A 24531-nucleotide genomic window follows, 5' to 3' on the forward strand; every position below is an offset into this window, starting at 1 on the left:
AGGAAAGACAGAAACTATGTGGGCTATTGAGCTTGGCAACTAGGTGCTTTAGAGGAGACCTGATTGAGAATTATAAGGCTCTGGTGGGGGAGAGGATAGTAAAATTAATGAAGGCAGAATTTTCATTGTTATTCTAGAACTAGAGATTATAAATTCAAATTACATGGAAAGAGGTTTAGACTGGATTGCAGGAAGTTTTCTTTTATGTAGCCAAGTGGTCAGTAGCATGAGAGTGCAATAGCACATGTTTTTCGAGTGGATCATGGTTCAAGCTCCCATGATTGCTAAATATGATTAACAATTGTATTCGTGATTTATTGTGAACTCCTCTGATCTGGTGGTCATGCCAGAGTATAAAAAAGATGTTCATGTTAGCCAGTGAGTTGTTAATTACTGGAATAAGTTGCCTCCAGTGGTGACTGAGGCTGACAGCATAGGGAAATATTTAGGTCAGCTGGATCGATACCTATGTGAAGAGCCAAATGTGCATTTTTAAGAAAAAAATTTTTTGATTAACCCAAGGAGTGTCCACTTTTTAATTTGTTTACTTGTAACAAGGTTAATACTTTATTCTCTACAGAAATTAAATGTTAATAAATCTGATGTAATATTATTGCATAGTTACTGTTCTTTCATTTCTGAGTAAACCATTGACACTATGCAAAAACTAAACTCATATTCAGAATCAGCATATGCAACTTCATAAAGACATACCAAGAAATGCAGAACCATTTTGAAAATTTGTTACATAGTGTTATCGGTCCTTAGATTTATGTCCTGCCATAGTATTTTAGGTATCCTTTTTATGTAGTAATTTTTTAAAAAAATGTTACTTTTGTACTTTCTTAATTCAAATATACTGCAATTTTACTTGATAGCAGAAATGCTAATTATAATTTAATTTTTAGATATATAATGTTTATAACTCATAATGCAGGATACCACTAATATTCAATGTGAGTTATTGACAAATAATTCCCTTTTGTATTGAAATTTTTGTTTGGATTTGGCAAGGTATAATCCTAATTCTTTCCTTTTTTTTTTAACAAAAATTTAAGCAGGTTTGAAATTGTAGAAAGAACAAATAGCACATTGGCACAAAATGCTCACTCATTCTGTTTAATTTATATTAAGCCTAATTATGCTGCTTCATATGCTTGTATCCACATAGATAGTGCCTTTTTTCATTTATACTTTGTATAAAAGCCCCAATGATTCCACTTGCCAGCCAAGTTAAGTATTTTCTACTAAGATTGGAAGAACATGTGTGTTTCTTTTTTTGCCTTCCTTTTCCTCACACTGTGACAGAGAAGTTTTTGCCGAGGGTTATTTGATTTTTCTTTCCTTGAAACGGGTTTTTCATTTTGTGAAACAAGCACACTGATACGTGCAGTTTTTACATATGATATATCGATGCATTGTAGCCTTATTCGCCTCACCATAAATTATGAACAGCCCAACCCAGTCATAGTAACCCCAGGGGCTCACATCTGGTGAGTATGGGCTTGGCACACCCAGGGTCCTGAGCTGGATATCATCATTCTTTTTTCTCTCTCTCTCTCTCTCTCTCTCTCTCTCTCTCTCTCTCTCTCTCTCTCAGGGTAATTCAGAAATATTTTTTTGGCTAGTGCAGCATAAGCCTCAGGCTCCCTTGCACCATATGGCTAATAATAATATTATGATTGTTTTTCTGTTCTCATGTTTTCAGGCTTATCCTTAATTCCTATTTCATTGTCACTTTTTCTAGGTTCATTGTATATAATAAATTTTTCTTTTCCTGATGTTTATTTCAGCTTTATTTTAGATGGTTCTATGGACCACCTTCTCTTTCAATCTCTGAGGTGGGGGAGATTGTTGATTGAAACCCACTGAATCGGGGGTTCCTGTCAATAATCAATTATTGTTGTCATTGTCATTTATTGATGAAATGAATGGACCTCTGATTCATATGTTTAAAACTTAATTTAACTTGAAAGTAACAAATGATAAATTATGTAATTTATTATTGTTATTGTTTTCTGTGCATTTTACTTTGTATATATGTATCATCTATATGAGCATACATACACATGTGGATATGCATATATATGATCATGTATATAGGAGGAGCATTTTGGAACTTTCATGTAAGGCAGCATCAGCTTCCATTGGTTTGTGGAGGTTAAGTGTATTATACTACTATTAGCTTAGAAATGGAAGAATTACCTCTATGATTACCTCTGTGGATCCCTGGTACGAGGAGTTGCAATCTTTGCACTCCTCATACCAGGGATCCACTCGTACACTCAATGCGAAAATGAGACAACATTCAACACTGTCCTCTCATCCCGCTCCTTGGTTTCGGAACTCGCATTCCATGCGATCAGTGAAGGCCACACCTTTCTATTCAACAAAGCAAAAATTCTCAGCATCCAACATGATTACACCAAACCGTTAATTTCGGAGACACTTGAAATTAAATTACATCAAAATTCAGTTAATGTACGTTGCCCCTACCCCATCTCAGATTCATGGTCCTTCGTGTGCCAGGATCGCAGCTAATCTACATGTTATAAAAATCCCCCCCTCCCCGCAATACCCACTGTTTCACTTTCCTGTGATCATGACCCTGGTCAAAAAGCCCCGTCTGCTTCAGGGAAGTAACAAAATTCTTTAGTCTCTTAATGTTTTTTATGTTTTAATATTAGTTTTTAAAGTATTACAAGTATGAATTCACTATGTATTTATTTTTCTCAAAGCATTGAAATTGTTTTTAAAATACGGACGTCTTGTATTCTCTCACTCAAAGGGTGGGGTGGTGATTCGATGTATTTTGGGGTCGGGCTTGGGATCCGCGGATCTCCGATTCCGTGATGCATTGGATCACTGACCTTGTCTACGAGGGAGTGGAATATATGTAATCTATTTGTATAGTTATTCAGCTATGGAGAGTATCAGCACTGAAGTGTTCTACAAGACATCATAGAGGTAATTCTTCCATTTCTAAACTAATTTACTTATAACGTAGACAATTAGAATTTATAACGTAGAATGCGTTGAGCCATTGCTGCTCTGTTATCTATTAATTAAAGTATACTAGTATCAACTCTGTTGAATATGTAAATAGAAAGCATGTAATTAGTATTGGAAAAATGATGTAAGGAAATAAGTTTATCCAGCATTATTCAAATTATAAAAATTATCCACATTCTTTTCCCATCCTTTCTAGAAAATTTTCCAAACCTTTAAATTTATTCGGATTACTTACTCTTCCAAGATACTTAGGTGAAGGTTTCTAGTTAAACCTTTAAAATCCAGCAATCTTGGGACTTGATCCACGAACGACCTTGGAAATTTGTGTATTTCAGGCGGTGATATCATACATAATTGGGAGGAAATATTTCAGTGAATGGCAAAAGCATTTCTATACTTGAATAAATTTTTTGAATTTAAGTATAGTACAGTACTAATTGCTGGCGTGCAAAAAAAAATTGCAAAAGTTGCTTTATAAGACCTGCCTACCCAAAGGTCAAAGTGATGGCTGAGGCAAAGTGGTGCCATCTGGTGTCACTCCCATAACTACCACCCACCACTGGATGCAAAGGCCAAAGCTTAAACAGGCTCACCTCCGTAGTTGGATGAAGGTGAGAAGTAAAAATATTGAACATACTGCATAGAGTGTGGTTCAGGATAATGTCACTTGCATTTAGGCAGAGGGATCAGTTTGAAAAGTTGGAGAGAGCCTCCTGTGGGCTACAGTGGAGTGAGTGGCACTGCCTCCCATATGGCTACCACAATTGAAGGACAAGGCCATCCAGCCCAGCCATCTGGAGTTGCTTCCTTTGCAATTGCACTAGTGATCACACAGAAAGGAAGGAAGAAGCCAATACATGAAGTGGAGCATCGAAACGAATACATTCATCATGCGAGCATGCCATGAAGTAATGAAGCTAGAGACAGACTTGACATGTACAGGATAAAACTACCCACCAAGTGGTGGGAATGGTTCCTGAGTGTTGCGGTCACTGAACAGCGAATAGCAGACCAGAGATGGACCATCATCAAGAAGAACCTGATAGCTCCTGCAATCTTGAAAAATATCAAGCAGGATGTGACCAACCAACTAAAAACAACAACAAATATGGATGCAGCCAAACCACAACTGGAGGAAGAATAGCAAGTACAAGAACTTGAAGCAGCCAAAGTGGAAACAGACAAGATTACTATATCCAGAATAGAAGAAGAGAGGAAGAAAGTCCTAGCAGAATTTGAGGGAATGGACTCCACAAAGATACACACCATACTGAAGTAGAGACCTGACAGAATCCTGTGGCAAGTCACAGACCACCTCATTGGGCAGATAATACTGAATTATCTCAACAACAATGAAGTAACACTAGACACCATCCACACCATCCAAATTACCATTTACTATGCTACCGTAGCAGCCACCGGGATGAACAGAAGGGAAACCAGAGAGTAACATAACACAAAGACAAGGAACCACCAACCTGGGAGAGAAGACTACACCAAAAGATAGGAGAGATAAGAGTGAAGATAGGCCAACTGACTCAGTACCAATGGGGTAACAGAAGTAAGAAGCTGATCAGAGAATTGAAGAATACTGTAACACTCTGAAGCAGAAACTACTGGCACTCAGCAAGAGACTTTGCCATTACAGGAAGAATGCTGCCCAGAGGAAAACAGATAACAGGATATTTGATGAAAATCAGAGACCTTCCTACAGGACAGACAAGAGGTGAAGGAAGGCAATGGACCCCCCCCCCAACCAGAAGACATTTGAGGAGAGTTCTGGAGTAACCTGTGGAGCAGCGACGTTAGCCATAATAGCTGTGCCCCCTAGATAGATCTAGAAAGGAAGGAAACCAAGATCATACAAGAGTTGAGAGAATGGCAGATTTGGGAGGAAGTATCCACCATGCTTAATGGCAGCAAGTACAGTTATATCCTAAAAGAAGAGAGGCAGAACCTGTACACCCTCCCTCACCTGATGTACATGGATGACATCAAACTCTCTTCTGCAACCGAGAATCAACTCCAACAGCTACTCCGGATCACTGCAGAGTTCAGCACTGACATCAGGATGCAATTTGGTGTACCCATGTATAACATCATGGACCTATAGTTGAACAAAACTACCACCTGAAGACAAGTGAAGAGATTGCAGCCATGACAGAAGGAGAAACATACAAATATCTAGGGATGATGCGGGCCCACCATTAGAACACAAGAATATCAAGGACCGCCTGACTGAAAATACTATCAGAAACTAAGAAGCATGCTAAAATCAAAGCTGAATGGTAGGAACATGGTCACAACCATTAAACACACTTATGCAGTCCCATTACTAATGTGCGCCTTTGAGATTATAGAGTGGACTAACACTGAGCTGGAGGAGATTAGGAGATCGACCAGGATAATGATGACCAAGAACCACCAACACCACCCGAAGTTGGCCATCGAAAAACTGACCATAACCTGTAAAGAATGAGGGAGGAGATTGACTGACCTCATTGAACAAGAGAAGACCCTGCGGGATTACCTCCTGGAAACCACAGCACTAATCTACCAAGCCATAAGAAAGATAGACAAATGGCACACAACACTCAACCTCAACAAGGAGACCACATTCACACAAACAGAAGAAACAAAGACAAAAGGATGAGTGAAGGCACTCCATGGCAGACACTGACCTCCATCAAGGATACATAGATAAGATGGCTTCTAACACTTGGCTCATAAGAGGAAAACTCTTCCCCGGGACTGATGGATTCATGCTCACCATCCAAGATCAGGTAATCAACACTGGGAAATACATTACCAATGGTGACACTCGTCGTTGATGTCACCTGCCCCCCATAAACAGTCCAGTACATCACTGCAAGATGCAGGGTGATCACCCAGATGGACACTCAGAGATACTAGGTGGCCAGGATAATATATCAGAAGCTAGTGTAAAAATGCTCACTGATCAAAGAAAGTTTATCATATTACAAGTAATAGCCTCGGGCTGCACTAGATATCTCTACTAACAGACTATACCAGGACTCTGCCATAATAACAGACAAGGTGATCCTGCACAACAGACCAGATATAATCCTCATGGACAAGAAGGATATGACTACCTACTTGATTGACATAGCAATGCCGAACACCAGCAACCTCCAGATAACATGTGGAAAAGATCAGGAAATACTGAGATCTAAGACAGGAAGTTAAAGATATATGGAACAAGTAATGACCATCCTGATCACCATGTCAACCACATGCATGGTGGCAAAGAGCCTCCACAAGAACCTAGCAGCAAAAAAGGCCTCCCTGAGAACTTATATGGAACTCCAGAAAGCCATGATCCTGAACACCTGTACGATAGTAAGAGAGTTCCTTGACCAACAGTAATAATAATAGTAATTGGACAGAACCAACCACCCAGTGTACTTGGTACCAGTACCTGTCATAGGGCAGAAGAAACCCCAAAGGGAAAAAAAGTTTATGTAATAATAATATTGTATTTTTTTAGACTTTTTAAGATCACTTATTCCTGAAACATGGACATAGCATTGAACATCTATTTCTTTTTTTTCTTTTTTTTCTTTTTTTTTTTCAGCTATTCATATTTAGTTTTCTGAAGTGAAATGAAAGCTTGCATGTAAAAATTTTCCAGTGCTCACTGGGTTGCCACATGAGTATGAGACTTGAGTGCAAGAAAGATAAATGCTTTTGCTGACCTGGCATCTGTTAAATGTCAAACAAAAAAGAAAAAATAATTCCTTGTAATTCATGATATATTGAGAAGAAATCAGAAAATCTATGTAATAATTTGCTTATGCACTTTCCAGAACGCTCTTTGAACACGGATAACTCAAAGACTAAACGAGCTTTTGATGTGATTCCTTTTGCAATAGGTTTTATTTTAGCAGAAAAATTGGGGAAAAAAATAAAAAATAATACAAAATCCAAAAAAGTTTCCAATTGATTTTCAAATCCCAAGAATTGATTTATCTCCCAGTGAAATTAACTTGCTGTTTACTTTGAAGAGAAGACAATTTCTTTGCTTTTGTCATCACAATCAACAAATTCCAGGGTCAGACTTTCAATAAAGTTGACATTTTTGTTACCATGGAGTTGCAAGTCTGGCAACAGCTTGGCAGCAAGATGTTTCCTTTCTTGTTTAATATTGTTTGCCAGATTAATGGTGTGATTCAGTATGGTGGTGGGCAGGCTTCTGGATAAGCAGTAATGGAGCCCCCGATGGATGACCTCCAAGTCGAGAGGAAGGACTCCTGCAAGAACCTGGAGGGCTGAGTTGCTTGCTGTGCAACATGCCCTGTGTTGCAAGGAGGATGATGCATTGAATTGTTGCTAATTTCATTTGGTTATGGCGAATGGTCACTCTAGTGAACCAAACTCCAGCTCCATAAGTGATGGCCACGAGAAATATGGCAATATAAAGCAAGCTAAGGGAGCATCTGTTGAGGCTGCAGTCAGTCCTACTGATGCAAGCCACTATTGCTGTGTAATTCCTTTTTTTTTTTTTCTGTACATATTTTATGTGTGGATGGAAGGAGAGCTCTGAATCTAAGATGATTTCCAGGTATCTCAATTCAGTGACAAGTTTGGTTTGGCCATTAGCATTAGTAGAGGCATTTGATGCAAGAAAGCAAGCTTATGCAGCATCAGCCAAAAAAAAAAAAAAAAAAAAAAACCACTTCCACTTCATCCCTCTGTTCGTTCAAAATACCAGTCCAGCTGAGCCTTAAACTTATTTAGTCTATCAACTTCCACGACAAGGGATGGAAGTCTGTTCCACCAACCAACCACCCGCTGGCTAAAGGCAAATTTCCACACATCTTTTCTACATCTGTCTTTCCTCAATTTGAATTAATGCCCTCTCAGGTGATTATTCTGAGCGAGAGGAAGAATCCCATCAGTATTGAGCATGCTCAAACCATTCAAGGCTTTATACACCTCTATCAGATCACCTCGCGGTGCCTAGTCTCCAGACACTGTAATTTGCAAAACTTAAGCCTTTCTTTGTAAGAGCAACCCATTGTTCCATTCACTAATCTTGTTACCCTTCTCTGTACACGTTCCAGCAGCACTACATCCTTCTTGAAATGAGGCCTCCAGACCTGTATACAGTACTCTAGGTGTGGCCTGACCATTGCCTTATACAAGGAAATAATCACCTCCTTATCACTGCTAGAAAAATTCCTATATATCATTGACAATACACCATGAGCTACTCTTGCAGCCTGTCTGCACTGCTCAGAGAACTTCATATCTGCCTGCACAACTACCCCCAGGTCCCTTTCATTCTCTACCACTGTCAGTATAGTACCACAGAGTTGATACGTTGCTCTGGGGTTGCTGTTTCCCATGTGTAGTACTTTACATTTGTCAATGTTAAACTTCATTTGCCACCTCTCAGCCCATCTGCTCAACCTTTCCAGATCCTGTTGCAGCAGCATAGTGTCAGTAGTGTTCTTGACAACCCTGCCTACCTTTGTATCGTCTGCAAACTTCGACATTAAGCTTGATATACCCTCATCAATATCATTTATGAATACAGAAAACAATAATGGACCCAACACTGAGCCCTGAGAGACTCCACTAATAACATTAGTCCACGACGAGCAGCGTCCATTGATTACCACTCTCTGTCTTCTCCCCCTCAGCCACCCCTTTATCCACAGCAGCAATTTGCCTCCAATGCCACACTGCTCCAATTTGTGCAGCAGTCTTCCATGTGCAACACTATCAAAAGCCTTTCTAAGATCCAAGTATATAATATCAAAGTTATTCCCTGCATCCAGTTCCTTTGTGACTGCATCATAGTATCCAATCAAATTGGTCAGGCAAGACATCCCCTTAACAAAACCATGCTGTGTCCGAGCTATAGCTGAAGTCTTGTCTAAATGATGCTGCAGCTTCTTTAACTAGTGCCTCCATTAATTTTCGTGGAACAGAAGTTAAACTCACAGGTCTATAATTACTTATGTCAGCCTTTGATCCTCCTTTGTGAATTGGGGTGACATTTGCACATCTTCAGTCTGTGGGTACCTCCTCTGAGTCCAAGGAAGCTCTCATAATTATGGCTAAGGTTTTGCTTACTTCCTTTGCTGCCTCCTTTAATATAACTGGATAGATCCCATCCACCCCGGGTGCCTTTCTTGTGTTTATCTTCAACAATTTCTCCTCCACTTTACTCTCAGTTATTACAAGATTCTCTAGCTTACTGCTAGAGTTGAATACACCTCTGGCTTTCCCCTCGCTAAATAACTCCTCATGTGTGAATGTCGATGCAAAATATTCATTTAGTTTGTTAACTACCTGAGCAGGATCATCAACAGTTGACCCATCAACTGTTGATGATGGGTTGATGTATTCAACTCTAGCTTACTGCTAGAGTTGAATACACCTCTGCTGAATAACTCCTCATGTGGGAATGTCGATGCAAAATATTCATTTAGTTTGTTAGCTACCTGAGCAGGATCATCAACAGTTGACCCATCAATATCAAGTGGACCAATCTGATTCATCCCCTTCCTTCTAGAGTTTACATAAGTAAAGAACTCTTTGCTGTTTTTCTTTGCATCCCTTGCCAAGGATTTCTCGTAATCTGCCTTCGCCTGCCTAACCTCCTTTGTAACTTGGTTGCATATCAACTTGTATCTATCATAGGCTTCTGTGTCATGTGTTAATTTGTAAGTATCCCATGCATTTTTCTTCTCTGCCATATGCCTCATTAGTTCATCTGACATCCATTTTGGCCTAAACCTTGAACAATATTTCTTAGTTGGTATGTAAAGCCTAGTAGCTTCCAAGATATGTTCTTTGAATGCTTCCCATTTTGAATTTGCTGTTGGTAACATCATCAGTTGGTCCCACTGTATAGAATTTAAATACAGTCTCAGTCCATCGTAGTCGCCTTTACGGAAGCAATAACCCTTCCCTTTACCCCTAATGGTAGTTACCTCTTTCAGTAAATCCCACTTCAGCACACTGTGATCACTGCCACCTAGTGGTTCATTTATCTGCAGATTCTTAATGCATGAAGAATCACTGCTGATAATCAAATCAAGAGTATTACTCCCTCTAGTTGCCTCCCGAACATGCTGATGTAGAAAACAATCATCCAATAAATCCACAAAAGCCCTGCTAGTGTGTGAGTGACCAGCCCCCAAATTCCAGTCAATATCTGGGAAATTAAAATCTCCCATTATAAGACTCTGATTTAGTGGCCCACTCGATTTCCCTGTACAGTATCTTATTATACTCATCAGAGTCATTAGGCCTATAGCACACTCCTACTCTCAATTTTGATCGCCCAATGCTTGTGTCACACCAAACTGACTCGACACTGCACTGTCCAGCGATGTCCACTGGCTTCACTTCCTTGGATTTTATGTATTTTTTAACTAATAGCATAACCCCTCCTCCCTTCCTATCCAGTCTATCCTTTCTGTAGATGTTGTACTCCCCAAATTCCAGTTCTGCATTCCTTATATCTGTGTGATACCACGTCTCTGATATCCCAACAATATCTGCCTTTGATGTTTTGAGCAATACCTCAAATTCATCAAATTTATTTACTAAACTCCTAGCATTGGTGTACACGCAAGTATACATGCACCTATTTCTATTCTTAGCTGCCCTAACACAACCCATGTGTTTACTTGTACCGCAATGACTCCCGGCAGTCTCTGAAATATCCTGCATTTTGTTTTTCAGGCTTCTGCTCATTCCAATAGAAGCAGTGCAAGAATCTCTTTCACCTCTGCCAGTGGCTACTGTTAATCTATTCGTCTTTGTCTCCCCCCAAGCTAGCAGTTTTCCGACCCACCTAATACTGCTTCGATAGCATCAGCAAATATTCTTGCTCCCTTTCTATTTAAATGTATCCCATCCCTGTAGAAGCAATCTCTCCTGTTAACAAGTACAGTCCAGGCTGAAGAAAATTCTACCCCTTGAGCCTTGCACAATCTTTCCAGGGCCGAATTGATCGACAAGGCTCTCATCATATACTCCCTCCTATCGTGTCTGGGCAGAATTGCAGACACTTTCAAATTCAACCCTATTTCACGGATTTTTTTTCAACAGTGACTTGTACTTGTTAAGCAATTCTGCCAGTCTCCTACTCTTGATATCATTAGTGCCAACGTGTACATTGATATATGGAAGTGGAGATGTTATAGTCTGTAAAGTACCCTTTAGAAGGATTGCTTTTTATTTCTCCAGTGAGGTATGGAGGTTATGAAAAGCTGCCCAATCTTGGAGGAACCGCAGGGCTTCATTGGCAATGCTCTGGAGTTCCCAGTTACAACAGTGAGGATTAAATCATTTGCTTAGGCTTGAGTATTTACTGGTCCCGAATCTTGATTGAGAAATTTGTTTAGGATGAAGTTCCACAGGAATGGCCCAAGGACTTACTCCTGCAGACAGGACAAGAGAGTGTGTGGTAGGATGAACACATAACAACACTTCTGTCTGACATGAAATCTTGTATGCTATTATATAGGTTAGCGTTAGCATTAGTAGAGGCATATGATGCAAGAAAGCAAGCTTATACAGCATCAGCCAAAAAAATCCTTCCTATTTCACCCATCCATTCGCTCCAAATGTTTGTCTAGTTCTGCATTGAATTCATTTAAGCTGTCAACTTCTACGACAGATGGAAGTTTGTTCCAGCAATCAACCACATGCTGGCTAATGGCATTGCTCCAATCTCAGACAGTTTTTGAATATAGATCGTTCCAAAAAAGTGGCAAAACTACTCTACTGTAGGGTAGAGTAGTTTTGGCTTTACAAAGTCTATGCAGAACGCTTGGCCACCGGAGCATGTCGAAGGCCCCAACAAAATCAATGGAGATAACTAGGAAGTATTTATGGGCTGTGGTTGTGGCAACATTTATGATCTGTCAGATGGCATTCACCATGCAGCCCCCCCCCCCTTGTGGAAGCCAAATTGTTTATCTGAAGACAAGCCTGCCTGTTCGTAGTGAGATAGGAACCACAGATGTAGAAGTCTCTCATACAACTTGCTTAGGGTAGAAAGAAGTGCAATGGGATGGTATGATTTAGGCTGATTTTGTGGTTTATTTGGATGTTTCAGGATTAGTCGAACGCTGACCATTTTCCAAGCAGTGGGGAAGGTTCCTGTGTCAAGACAGTGATTGTATAGGTTGAGAAAGCAGTGTGGATTGATTTCAGCTACTCTTTTAAGCACCTACGTTTCAATGAGATCCGGGCCTGGGCATTTCCTGTCTTTCGTCTTGAGTAAGGCTTGTTGAAGCTCATCTAGGCAAAATGGTTGCCCAGTCTGCTGATTTTGATATTGAGCATTTTGGAGGCATATATTATTCTTTTCCTGGGTGGTACCTGGGCGAAGGAGCATTCAGTATGTTTAGAACAGATTCTTCTCAACAGGTTGTTATAATTCCTTGTGGGCTGACAGTTGAGTTTATCACTTCACTTCTAGGGAGTTAATTAGTGGTTATTTGGTAGACCCCCCCCCAAGGGGTTATCATTTCCGGTTATGGAGACTAATCTTTCCTGAGCTTGTTTCTTGCATTGTCTGATAAGGGCAGCATATTGATTCCTTACCATGCGGTAGTTGTTGCACAGGGCTTCCACCCAGTGGTGAGCTGTGAATGTTTTAACAATGGGCTCGCAGTTGTTCCGACTTTCTACCGAGTAAATTTGATCGGTCATGAAAGTGACGTCATCCATGGCTTCCAGCAGAAGTGCTTCCCACGCTCGCACTACTAGTAGTGTGATTAGAGCGCATGACGCATTTTTTGCGACCAGTATGATATCTCGAGTCAGGGGTGGATTTGGGGGGGGGTGGAAATATGCGGCTTATTATTCCCTTAACCATGCGTATAAGTGAATGTGTAAAACGTTCCTAGGTCTATCTAAAAAAAAAAAAAAAAAAACCACCTTAAACTTGGTTGTCATGCCTTGCCTTGCGATGACAACTGGATACAAGTGTCTGGAGTTCTAACGTTTTAGAATTCTTGAATAGTATTATGTCACAATCATGCTTCCTGTGTTACTTCTGCAGTAAGTATGATTGTAACAATACAAATATTTGTCAACGATTTCTTTTTTTGTCTCGCATTTTCGTTACATTCCATTGTTAGGTTTCCCTAACAGCTGCATATGTCGCTTCAACTACAAGATCGGTACATCAATCAGTGCTGTTTCACAGAGATATTTAGATACGTTGCACTCGCAAGTATACATCTCTTACTTTAGTTATAATAAATCCATTGTATCTTGTCTTCCAGATATTATGAAATCTGTGAATGATCAATAAAATATTTACAAAAAAAAAAAAAAAAGCTCTTATTTTGTAATCAACATATACAAATCAAAATACCTAAAATAAGCACGATGTTTTGCATAAACCATCTACCATGCGTGCTCGACACATATGCAACTTTTTTATTATTTTTTTTTAACAACTAGGGAAATATAATGGATACATTTTTTTTTTCATGATAAAATTTTAATATTGCAAATAAAAGATAACATGAAATATTTCCCATATCACAAATAAAATAAAAACTATCACAAAACATTCCACAGCATAAAAACAAATATTACATAAAAAACAAACTTTCTAGAAAAAGTACACAAAAAATCAGATTATGTGAAAAAGAATTATTTCATAAATATTCAAGAAAAATTTATTCTAAAAATTGCCATATAGAATTTACTTCTTTATTAATATTTGTTGTGGACCTTCTTCTTTGCTCAATAGCTGAGCGACGATTACAAAGGAATGATTTGAAGTAACAATCCGGATCAAATTGAAGCAATGGTTTTCCATTTAGATCAGTGGTGTATTTGTGCTGGAATGACGTTCCAGTACTTTTATCTAAGTGTCATAATAGAAAATCATTAAATTTATACACCTAATATTATGAAACAATGGCATAATCAAAGGGGAGGGAGAAATATCTATTTTATCCATTGCTGTTAAAAATATATATTAACAGTAATCTTTAAAATTAATAGATTTCTTTAAAAATTTATTTAAAAACAAAAATATAAATTTTGCAATGAAACTCGAATGTTTCTTACTAAAGTACAATGTGTTAGATAAAGAGATCCAACGAATGAAATATACTGTGATGCATGTGAATGCTGCATTTTGATTTGTCATGAGCTGAACGAAAGAACTGGTTGTTCTATGAACCGCGAGTCTAACGTCTGATTCAGTTACTGTACAGTCGATGTGACATTAGCATATAGCCTTCTGGAGAACAAATGTTCCAATACTATTTTTTTTACGACGGGTGTTCCGGTACTATTTTTTTTAGCAATACACCTCTAATTGAGATGTATGGTCATCATAATCTGCAACATGTTTAATTGTCACAATATTATTCATTACGCTGAAAGCTGAACTCAGCTTCAGCACTGCTAATCACAATGGTTTCAAAGATATTTTCTGGCTTTCTTAATTGAAAAGGTAATTTCATTCGATTTTAAAGATAAACTGTCTTCGACAAAATCTCTAAAATCATTAAATTTTATTTCACATTTTATCAGAAAACTTAAATTTCTTATTCGGTTTTCACCACTGTCTTGCCACCGAGACGAAAGTTCTTTCACATTCCATGATTTCAGGTAGCATATGTTTAAAATTTCTTTCAATGGTATTGTTATTTTCTTTATTTAATTTAAAATCACCCTGTTGCATTAATAACATATCCTTTGAGGATAAAAGAATGCATTTAATAACTTGTCATGAGGTAATTTTTTTACTTTTGATTTTGATTGCTTGAAATTTTTTCCACTTCAACATGCTCCCAATTTTAGCTTCATAATTTCCTTCAGAATTTTTCAAATTAGCAATAGCATTGATAGTTCGAATAATTAATTTATATGCTTTTTCTATTGTGATTCTGCAAAGCTTCTGAAAAGTAAGAGAGCTCCTGCAGGATGTTGATCATTAGTGCTAAATGTTTAAGAAATTCCAAATTTAAAAGTTGATTTAATAATCTGGAATATTTAACTTCTGATTCAAAATGTTTACACAAAGTGGGATAATTCCTCCAACCCACAATTGCCGTCCGCAAGCTACAAGCTGCTCATTGTGGCCCGAACACACGACCGATCTTGATAGTTTCCACATCAAGTTCTTTAGTAATCATCCTTAATTCAAACTAGTTTTTGGAGATTGGTAATACAGTTTTTTTTTTTTTTAATTATTGCCTATATGCCATTATATTTTAGAACATTTTCTACACAGTGAAAGGCTTGACAAAGTTTCAAAATCTGCCAACATTTCATCTTCATAAAGTTTATATAATATCTTAGTTGCCTCAATCTCCCTTCTACGTTGCTACTTTCACTAGTTCTTTGAATACAGTGCAAAATGTTGAAATCACACGGATATTCAGCTACTGTGACCACGTAAACACTGACAGGAGAAATTTATTGGAAGGCATGGATCACTCACTTCTCCGAAAAACATATGCCCGTTTGTCAGAGTAAAGGGGAACCACAACACAAGTTGACCACAAGCTATAATCTGTGTCGAGAATCTTCTTAATCCTCTGACTGGCTATGGAAAGCATATTGACTAGCATGACTTCTCGTATGTGACTGCATAGGTTTTATGAATATCACTAACATTGTGGAACAGTAATCTCTTTCACCCTTATTCTGCACTTTCTAATTACCTAAATTGCCTAAAGGCTAGAGGTGAGAACAATACATATAAAGTTCTCTCCTAATCCGTTCGTTACATGGAAATTTTCTTCGTTCAACGGAAACTATTTTAAATGTAATTACCAAGGGGAATCAAAAAAATTCACTATAAAGAAGTTCGTTAAACAGAGGTCTGACTGTAATTAAATCAAAAATGAAGCAGTTTTAAAATACGTACCCGATCGATTGCGCCATTAAAATGCTGAGAATGGGGCCCTGCTCGCCCCACCATAGTTTCGGCTCTGGATACTCAATAATTGCATTCAGGATTTCATTTGTAAAATAAATGACGTCTCAACAATGGGCTCGCAAATTTTCAAAAAAAAATAACAATGAGCTCTCGTGAGCCCACTAGCTCACCACTGCTTCCAGGAGGGAGCCAGGTGGAATGGGCACGGAAGGATTTTCACACTGCATGGACAGTGTGGTGGAGGTGCTCCAAGTCAGGACCCCACCAGGGAATGGCAATAGGGTAGGGATTCTTTCCTTAATGGAGATATCATAAGCATGGATGATAGCGTCAGTGAGTTTCTTTTGATGGCGATTAGGGTCTGTGCTGTTGGTTTAGGGATGTCTGGAAGGTGGCAGAAAACAGGTCCCAATTTGTCTTTGCAATGGAATATCTCTGCTGCTTTAGCTGGTATTGCATCCATGGATCTTAACAGGTCAAAGGTGATGGCCCTGTGGTCAGAAGTTGACCATATGTCATGTACTTTCCAGTTCGATATTTTCCTGAAGATTGGTACTGGAAAAGGTTGATAGCTGGTTTAATTTGTTCAGTATGGTGAAAGGAATGGTAGCCAGGAAGTTTTCCAAACACTGGCCATTTTGGGTACCAGAATCGTCATCCGTCGAGCTGAACCAGGTGGGGAATCTACAATTGATGTCTGCCCCAAGCACAATTGTATCATTTGGGATGGTGGCCAGAGCAAGTTGCAGGTATGAGATTGCTGCAGCTATAATCTCCACTAGACCTACAATACATAGATATCACATGGAAGTACTCTGAAGAGCTGATAATGTGAGCGCAAACCACCAAGGAGGAGCAAAGTGTAGAGACTCTTGTGACTGTGATGTTCGGATTGCATATTACAGTTGGCAGCCCTAGGGGTGTCTTCTTCAGTTTGAATAATTTTATAGGTAAGTGGGTACCCCCCCCACCAGTTGGAAGTGGGAGTGTGGTTCCTGCAATAAAATGACATCAACATTTTTCTCATCTTCCTTGAGTTGGATTTGGTCTATGAAGGCTTTGGTGTACTGTGCATTGACATGTAGAAATTTAATTTCTCGGTTGTATTAGTATTAGCAATGGCCACATGGTGCAAGGAAGCCTATGGCATATGCTGCACGAGCCAAAAAAATAATAATAAAATAAAATAACAAAAATAAATTAAATTAAATAACAAACAATAAATAAAATAATAATAATAAGAAGAAAATTAAAAAAAAAAATAATAAGAGAAAAGGAAATACACAACCTATGCATTTCCCTCCTCCCTTTGAATTTCCCCAAACTGTCAGCCTCTACCACTTGCATAGATAACTTATTCCAGCAATTTATAACTGGCTAAAATAAAATTTCCTGCAATCCAGTCTAAATATCTCCCCCTATAACTTGAAATTATAGCTTCTTGTTCTAGAATCATATCTTACCATGAAAATTTTGTCCTTATTCATTTTGCTTATGCCTCTCAGAGCCTTAAACACCTCAGTCAAGTCTCCTCTAAGGTGTCTAGTTTCCAAATTCTGCAACTCACATATTCAAAGTCTTTCCTCATATGGACGCCCTTTTGCTGATCTCACCATATTTAAACACAGTTTTCCAAGTGTGCTCTAACAATAGCCTTATATAATGGGATTATGACGTCCTTATCTCTATTCGCAGTTGTTTGATAAATCATACAGGACACCATTGGCCTTCCTTGCAACCAGTCTACAATGCTCGGAGAACTTCATGTCTGCCCATATCATAACACCCAAGTCCCTTTCCTCCACTACTGGTTTTAGTTCAACTCTGCTGAGTGTATAAGTTATTTTGGGGTTACTGTTCCCCAGGTGTCCCAAAATGTTCACCTTACATTTAGCTGGATTAAAGCATAGCTGTCATTTTTCTGACCATTCCTGAAGTCTATCTACATTGCTATGATAAGCTGTTGTGTTGATAAGTAAGATGCAATAAAACAGTTATAATGAAGTTCTTAACTTTTTGTCTTTGGCCATCTGGAGTATAAATGGGAATTCATTTTTTTTTTTTTTATGCACTTAGGTATAATAGCATCAGCACTCTATACTGTGATAACTATCACAAGCAGTTCCAAGGTTTAAAAAAAAAAAAAAAAAAAAATGTATAAAGGGGAAAGCTAAGAGTAGAGCAGTGAAAACCCATGCCTTCTCAGTAGGTGAAGTCAGTAGTTTGTAAAAGTATACTAAATCCTATGCAGAGATTTTAAGCTTTCTTCTGTTGAACAAAAACAAATTATTTATATTGCTAGTGTTTAATATTTATTATCTAATTTTATTGGAAGTATAAAAATGTTAAGTGTTTTATCCTTTATAAAAGTGTTTTATCCTTTATAAAATTTACCTGTTATTAATTTTCAAATTTTTCTTAGCATTTACAGTTATAAATAATGTTCACTTTTGTCTGTAGATTGATTTGGAACCCGGAGGAAAAATTCATGTGGTTCTTGAGTTACAGCCACAAGGTATGTATTAATTTTGGAAAAATAATTGAGATTTAATATATAGATATGCAGGTTTAAATTTAATTGTCTTTAAAAACTGTTTTGTGATTAGCATAATGGATATGCAGTTCATGATCAACAGTTGGGGGGGGGGAGATTCTTAACCTCTCCCTTCCACTTTGCTTGGCTTTTCCCCTATTTATTCAGTTACATAATTTGCAAATGATAAATGCCTTGTTTAAAGCTATGTTCTACCCATCAAAACTACTTGAAAAGGAACAGGTGAAGTAAAAAAAAAAAAAAAAAAGCTGAAGGTGGGAAAAATTATGCATTTGGGGGGAGGCCCTCTCATCTCTATCAGATCTCCTGCCTTATCTCCACTAAGGAGGAGAGCATCCTTGTGTTTAGAAATCCCATCTATGGGTTGTTTCATAAGTCGCAGGACACTTAAATCAATGCAGTACAGTGTAATTCAAACATGTTGTAAGTTTATTGTTATTTTATGTTTATCAGCCTTGTTATTATTTATCAAAAGCATCTGTGTGCAAGCCATGATCATCATTGCACAAGATTCCTCCTTCATGTGGTGCATCTTATAGTGTAATGTGCCATTGCTGATTGTGTTGAAGGCGTCTGAATACTTTGGACTTGTTAATTGAGACTACAGTTCTGAGAAACTTTCCTTTTATTTACCAACTATTCTTTCCAATTATGTTGAATCTCCATCAATGTTTTACAAGTGTCTTTCATGAAAATATGCTGCAACACAAGTAATTCTTTAATTGAAAATGATTAGTATCCATCATGTTGGAATTTCATCTGAAAAACGGGAGGGGGAATAATGACATCCACAAACATCAGTGTTGCATAGAGTGTCCTGGAGCTATGAGACAAACTACTGAAATAAAACATGTATTGGAATTACATTACAGTGCATTGCATTGAGACACCAGTATGGATTTGTTGTTCATCTCGGAGATTTCTGGTCTGTTGACTGTAGTTATTTTGACTGTAGTTAGTGCTACAGTTCCTGTGGAATATTATGTTTATACAAGGTTCATGAGCTAGAATATCTTCTAAGTCTATCATTAGAGGCAGTGTGTTCAAAATGTACTGTGTGTATTCCTATTGCTGTGGACAGAACTGAAGATGCTGTACTATGGAAAGCTGAGTGGGAGTTAACTGGAATGGTTAACCTGTTTTTGATTGCATGGAGGTCATTTTGATTCATATGTTTTATTTTTTTTTTTTTCCCAATGAAAACTATTGTCTTCACCCAGGAAGGAGTAACATTGCATTTCACAGTAGTTTTTTTGCTACAGTTTCTTTATTAAAAATTTGAGTAAGCTTTGTTGAATATGGTCAGAATGACCCTCAAAATTGCAATCATCTTATGATTGCAATTATCTCAAAGGGTTCAGAAATTGAACTAATATTTGGGAAATCATTAACCATATCAGATATTTGGATAGATACCTTTTGAAGAGATCTGATTGATGCTATGTACACTTATTCTAATGTTTCTGTGACTTCAAAGCATTCCTGATGGGTTTTTGTTTGGAATTGCTGTGGCAAGTGCTGTGGAAAAGAATAACTGGCTTATTGAGTTAATATGCATTAATGAGAATATTTCTAATGAAGAGAGGGAGAGTTTATCTGTAATGGAAATCATATAAAGTTAATGATGTATGTATAAATGTGCTATGATCATATGCCAGAAAACTCTAAGAGGACAAACCTGCTGTTATTGTGCTGAAGAACATAAATATCTGAATTGTATTAATAAAATAAAACACCAGCATTGAGATTATGCAGTTAAATATACAGAGAAGTAGATAATTTCCTACACAGGTGGAAAACATTATGAAAAAAGAAATCAATGTGACATATTAGCATTAGCAAAGGCACACGATGCAAGAAACCAAGCTTATATAGCATCAGCCAAAAAAAAAAAAAAAAAAACCCTTATTTCACCCATCCACTCATTCCAAATGTTTGTAAAGTCTGCCTTGAATCTATTTAAGCTATCAACTTCTACAACGACAGATGGAAGTTTGTTCCAGCAATCAACCACCCGCTGGCTAAAGGCAAACTTCCGCACATCTATCGTACATCCGTCTTTCCTCAATTTTAATTTATGCCCTCTCAGGGGATTATTCTGAGCAAGAGGAAGAATCCCATCCGCATTGAGCATGCTCAAACCATTCAAGGCTTTATACACCTCAATCAGATCACCTTGCAGGTGCCTAGTCTCCAGACACTGTAATTTGCAAAACTTAAGCCTTTCTTCGTAAGAGCAACTCTTTGTTCCATTCACTAATCTTGTTGCCCTTCTCTGTACTCATTCCAACGGCTCTACATCCTTCTTAAAATGAGGCCTCCAGACCTGTATACAGTACTCAAGGTGTGGCCTGACCATTGCCTTATACAAGGAGATTATCACCTCCTTATCCCTGCTAGAAAAATTCCTGTATATCATTGACAAGACACCATGAGCCACTCTTGCAGACCATCTGCACTGCTCAGAAAACTTCATATCTGCCTGCACAATTACCCCCAGGTCCTTTTCATTCTCTACCACTGTCAGTGTGGTACTACAGAGATGATATGTTACTCTGGGATTACTGCTTCCCATATGTAGTATCTTACATTTGTCAATGTTAAATTTCATTTGCCACCTCTCAGCCCATCTGCTCAACTTTTCTAGATCCTGTTGCAGCAGTGTACTGTCAGTAGTGTCATTAACAACCCTGCCAACCTTTGTATCTTCTGCAAACTTGGACATTAAGCCTGATATACCATCATCAATATCATTTATAAATACAGAAAACAACAATGGACCCAACACTGAACCCTGAGGGACTCCACTAATAACATTAGTCCACGATGAGCAGTGTCCATTGATTACCACTCTCTGTCTTCTCCCACTCAACCATCTCTTTATCCATACCAGTAATTTGCCTCCAGTGCCACACTGCTGCAATTTGTACAGCAGTCTTCCATGTGCAACAGTATCAAAGGCCTTTCTAAGATCCAAATATATGATATCAAAGTTATTCTTTGCATCCAGTTCCTTTGTGACTACATCATAGTATCCAATCAGATTTGTCAGACAAGACTTCCCCTTAACAAACCCATACTGTGTCCAAGCTATAACTTGCCACTAATTACTGTCTTGTGTCATTTCTGCTTCTTGTGCCTCTGCTACTACTTTCCCATGACGTTTCCGGTTATGGGTTCTTATGCGATTTGCATTCCTTTAGATGTTACCTACCTCCCCTAAACATTGTACCAATATTTTTGAGACACCCTGTGTATGTATTTCTGTATTGAAAATTATCTCTGCGTTACGTTATATGACTTTCTTATCCTCTGTCAACTTATATGTATTAATTTATGATGTTACGTTTGTAATAACTAGGTCGCTATATTTATTTAGTTAAAAAAGTACAATTCAATTGACAATGAAATTTAATAAGATTAATAAATTTTACTGATTAATTGATACCACTATACTCACTATCTAGTTTTCCGTTAAACCTTACACTAGCACACGTTGTATCGTATAACAATGGCTACAAGTTACGAACGGTTAATCTATGGACACAAGGTATTATTTACTTTCCAAATCGCGCTATCTAAATTCAATATAAACCACGGAGCTTGACTAGGTCTATAAGCTACTTATAGAAAATAATTTAATCTAACAATTAAGTCAATAAAGCGGCTAAGTATAATTAAAAACTTTTTGGCCGCGGGATCTGCAAAACCTGTCTACACATGGATTTGATATCCTTACCGATACTAAGTAATAACCTACAAAATTTCTATCTGAATTCAATTTAAACTAAAGTATTGTTACTAGGAATATAAAGCAACTCTAAAAAATAAATTATTATGCCAATTTAAGTCAGTAAAAAAGCAAAAACTTCTCTATTTGCTGGAGCCGTAAAAACTTTGCCTGTTCACATGTACTCTCGCACCCATTCTCCAACCATCTGTGTTTTGTAGAAGAAAATTGTGAGGTAGCTATTTTCAGCATTAGTAGTGGCATATGATGCAAGAAAGAAGCTTATATATAGCATCAGCCAAAAAAAAAAAAATAGAAAACCAACCAACATACCCTTCCCATTTCACCAATCCATTTGCCCCAAATGTTTGTCCAGATCTTTCTTGAATTTATTTAAGCTATCAACTTCCACAATGACAGATGTAAGTTTGTTCCAGCAATCAACCATCCACTAGTTAAAGGCAAATTTCTGCACATCTATTCTGCAACTGTCTTTCCTCAATTTTTGGAAATATAAATTATGCAGTAAATATTTTTAATTCTCTGTCTCCCAACTCATATTTTATGTGCTGAAGTATTAGCATTAATTGAGGCATATGATGTAAGAAAGCAAGCTTATACAGCATCAGCCAAAAAAAAAAAAAAAAACCCTTCCCATTTCACCCATCCGGTCACTCCAAATGTTTGTCTAGTTCAGCCTTAAATTTATTTAAGCTATCAACTTCCACAACAACAGAGGAAGTCTGTTCCAGCAATCAACTACCTGCTGGCCAAAGGCAAACTTCCTCACATCTATTCTACAACTGTGTTTCCTCAATATGAAGCTATGCTCCCCTCAGGTTCTTAATCTCAGCAAGCAGAAGTATCCCCTCAGCATTGAACCTGTTCAAACATTCAAGGACTTATACACCTTGATCAGATCACCTCGCAGGTGCTTAATCTCCAGATACAGAACTTAAGCCTTTCTTCATAAGCGCACCCCTTTGTTCCTCTCACCAAACTTGTTGCCCTTCTCTGTACTCGTTCTCGCAACTCAACATCCTTCCTAAAATGAGGCCTCCTGACCTGTATGCAGTACTCAAGGTGTGGCCTGACCATTGCCTTATACAAAGGGATAATCACCTTGTCTCTGCTAGCAAAATTCCTATATATCATTGACAAAACTCCATGACCTGCTCTTGCAGCCCATTTGCACTGTCAGAGAACTTCATATCTGACTGCACAATTACCCCCAGGTCTTTTTCATTCTCCACATCCCTGAGTGTAGTACCACACAGTTGGTATGTTTCTCTTTACTGCTACCCATATTGACTACTTTGCATTTGAGTGTTAAACTTCAGTTGCCATTTCTCAGCCCATCTGCCTAACTTTTCTAGATCCTGTTGCAGTAGTATACTGTTTTTACTGTGATTAACAACCCTGCCAACATTTGTAGCTTCTGCAAATTTGGGCATTAAGCCTGACATACCTTCATCAATATCATTGATAAATACAGAAAACAACAATGGGCCCAGCACCGAACCCCAGGCGACTCCACTAATAACATTAGTCCACATAGAGCAGTGTCCATTTATTACCACTCTCTGCCATCTCCCACTCAACCATCCCTTTATCCATTGCAGTAACTTGCCCTTAATGCCGTACTGCTCCAGTTTGTACAGCAGTCTTCCACGTGCAACAGTATCAAAAACTTTCCTGAAATCCAAGTATATGACATCAAAATAATTTTTTGCATCCAGTTCCTTTGTGATCATATCGTAGTATCCAATGAAATTGGTCAGACAAGACTTCCCCTTAACAAACCCATGCTCTGTCTGAGCTGTGTATTAACTGGTATTGGGAATATTATCTTCATATATGTATTGTTAATGTAGTGAATTGATTGATGAGAATGTGAATAAAGTGGAGGAAATTATACAAATAATTATATAAATAAATGCACATCTGTGGACTCTGATTTATTCAGCTTTGTGGTACAGTGAGAGACTTGCAAGAAAGGAGAATTGATAGAGTTCTTATGTTTATTTGGTTTGTATGTATGTAGTTAATCAGGAAATTCAGTTAACAACTTTTAGCACTATTAGTGGTGAATAAAATATTGATTTGACTTTGAATCTATTCTTTTTAGTTAAAGTGCAAAACTGGAAAAGTCAAGATAAATGGATAGCTTCTGGTCATTGATGTAGTAGTAGTGGCATGTGATGCAAGAAAGCTTATGCAGCATCAGCCAAAAAAAAAGAAATTTTACAAAACAATTCCTTCTAAATGTTTGTCCACTTCCTCCTTAAATTTATTTAACCTATCAACTTCCACAACGACAGATGGAAGTTT

General features: G+C 37.9%; 1 protein-coding gene across 2 annotated transcripts in view; it reads left to right on the forward strand.

Moving 5' to 3' along the window:
* Pkc98E (Protein kinase C) overlaps nucleotides 1-24531 on the forward strand; it is a 238221-nt gene that overhangs the window by 67529 nt on the left and 146161 nt on the right. For both annotated transcript variants that reach the window (XM_090375862.1, XM_090375861.1), the window contains exon 2: nucleotides 18377-18431. In XM_090375862.1, the coding sequence (XP_090231988.1) occupies nucleotides 18377-18431 (55 nt within the window). The remainder of the gene's footprint in view (nucleotides 1-18376; nucleotides 18432-24531) is intronic.

This window comes from Mastigoproctus giganteus, chromosome 6 (assembly GCF_048544385.1).
Source record: "Mastigoproctus giganteus isolate SK-2022 chromosome 6, ASM4854438v1, whole genome shotgun sequence".
Lineage (NCBI taxonomy): Eukaryota > Metazoa > Arthropoda > Arachnida > Uropygi > Thelyphonidae > Mastigoproctus > Mastigoproctus giganteus.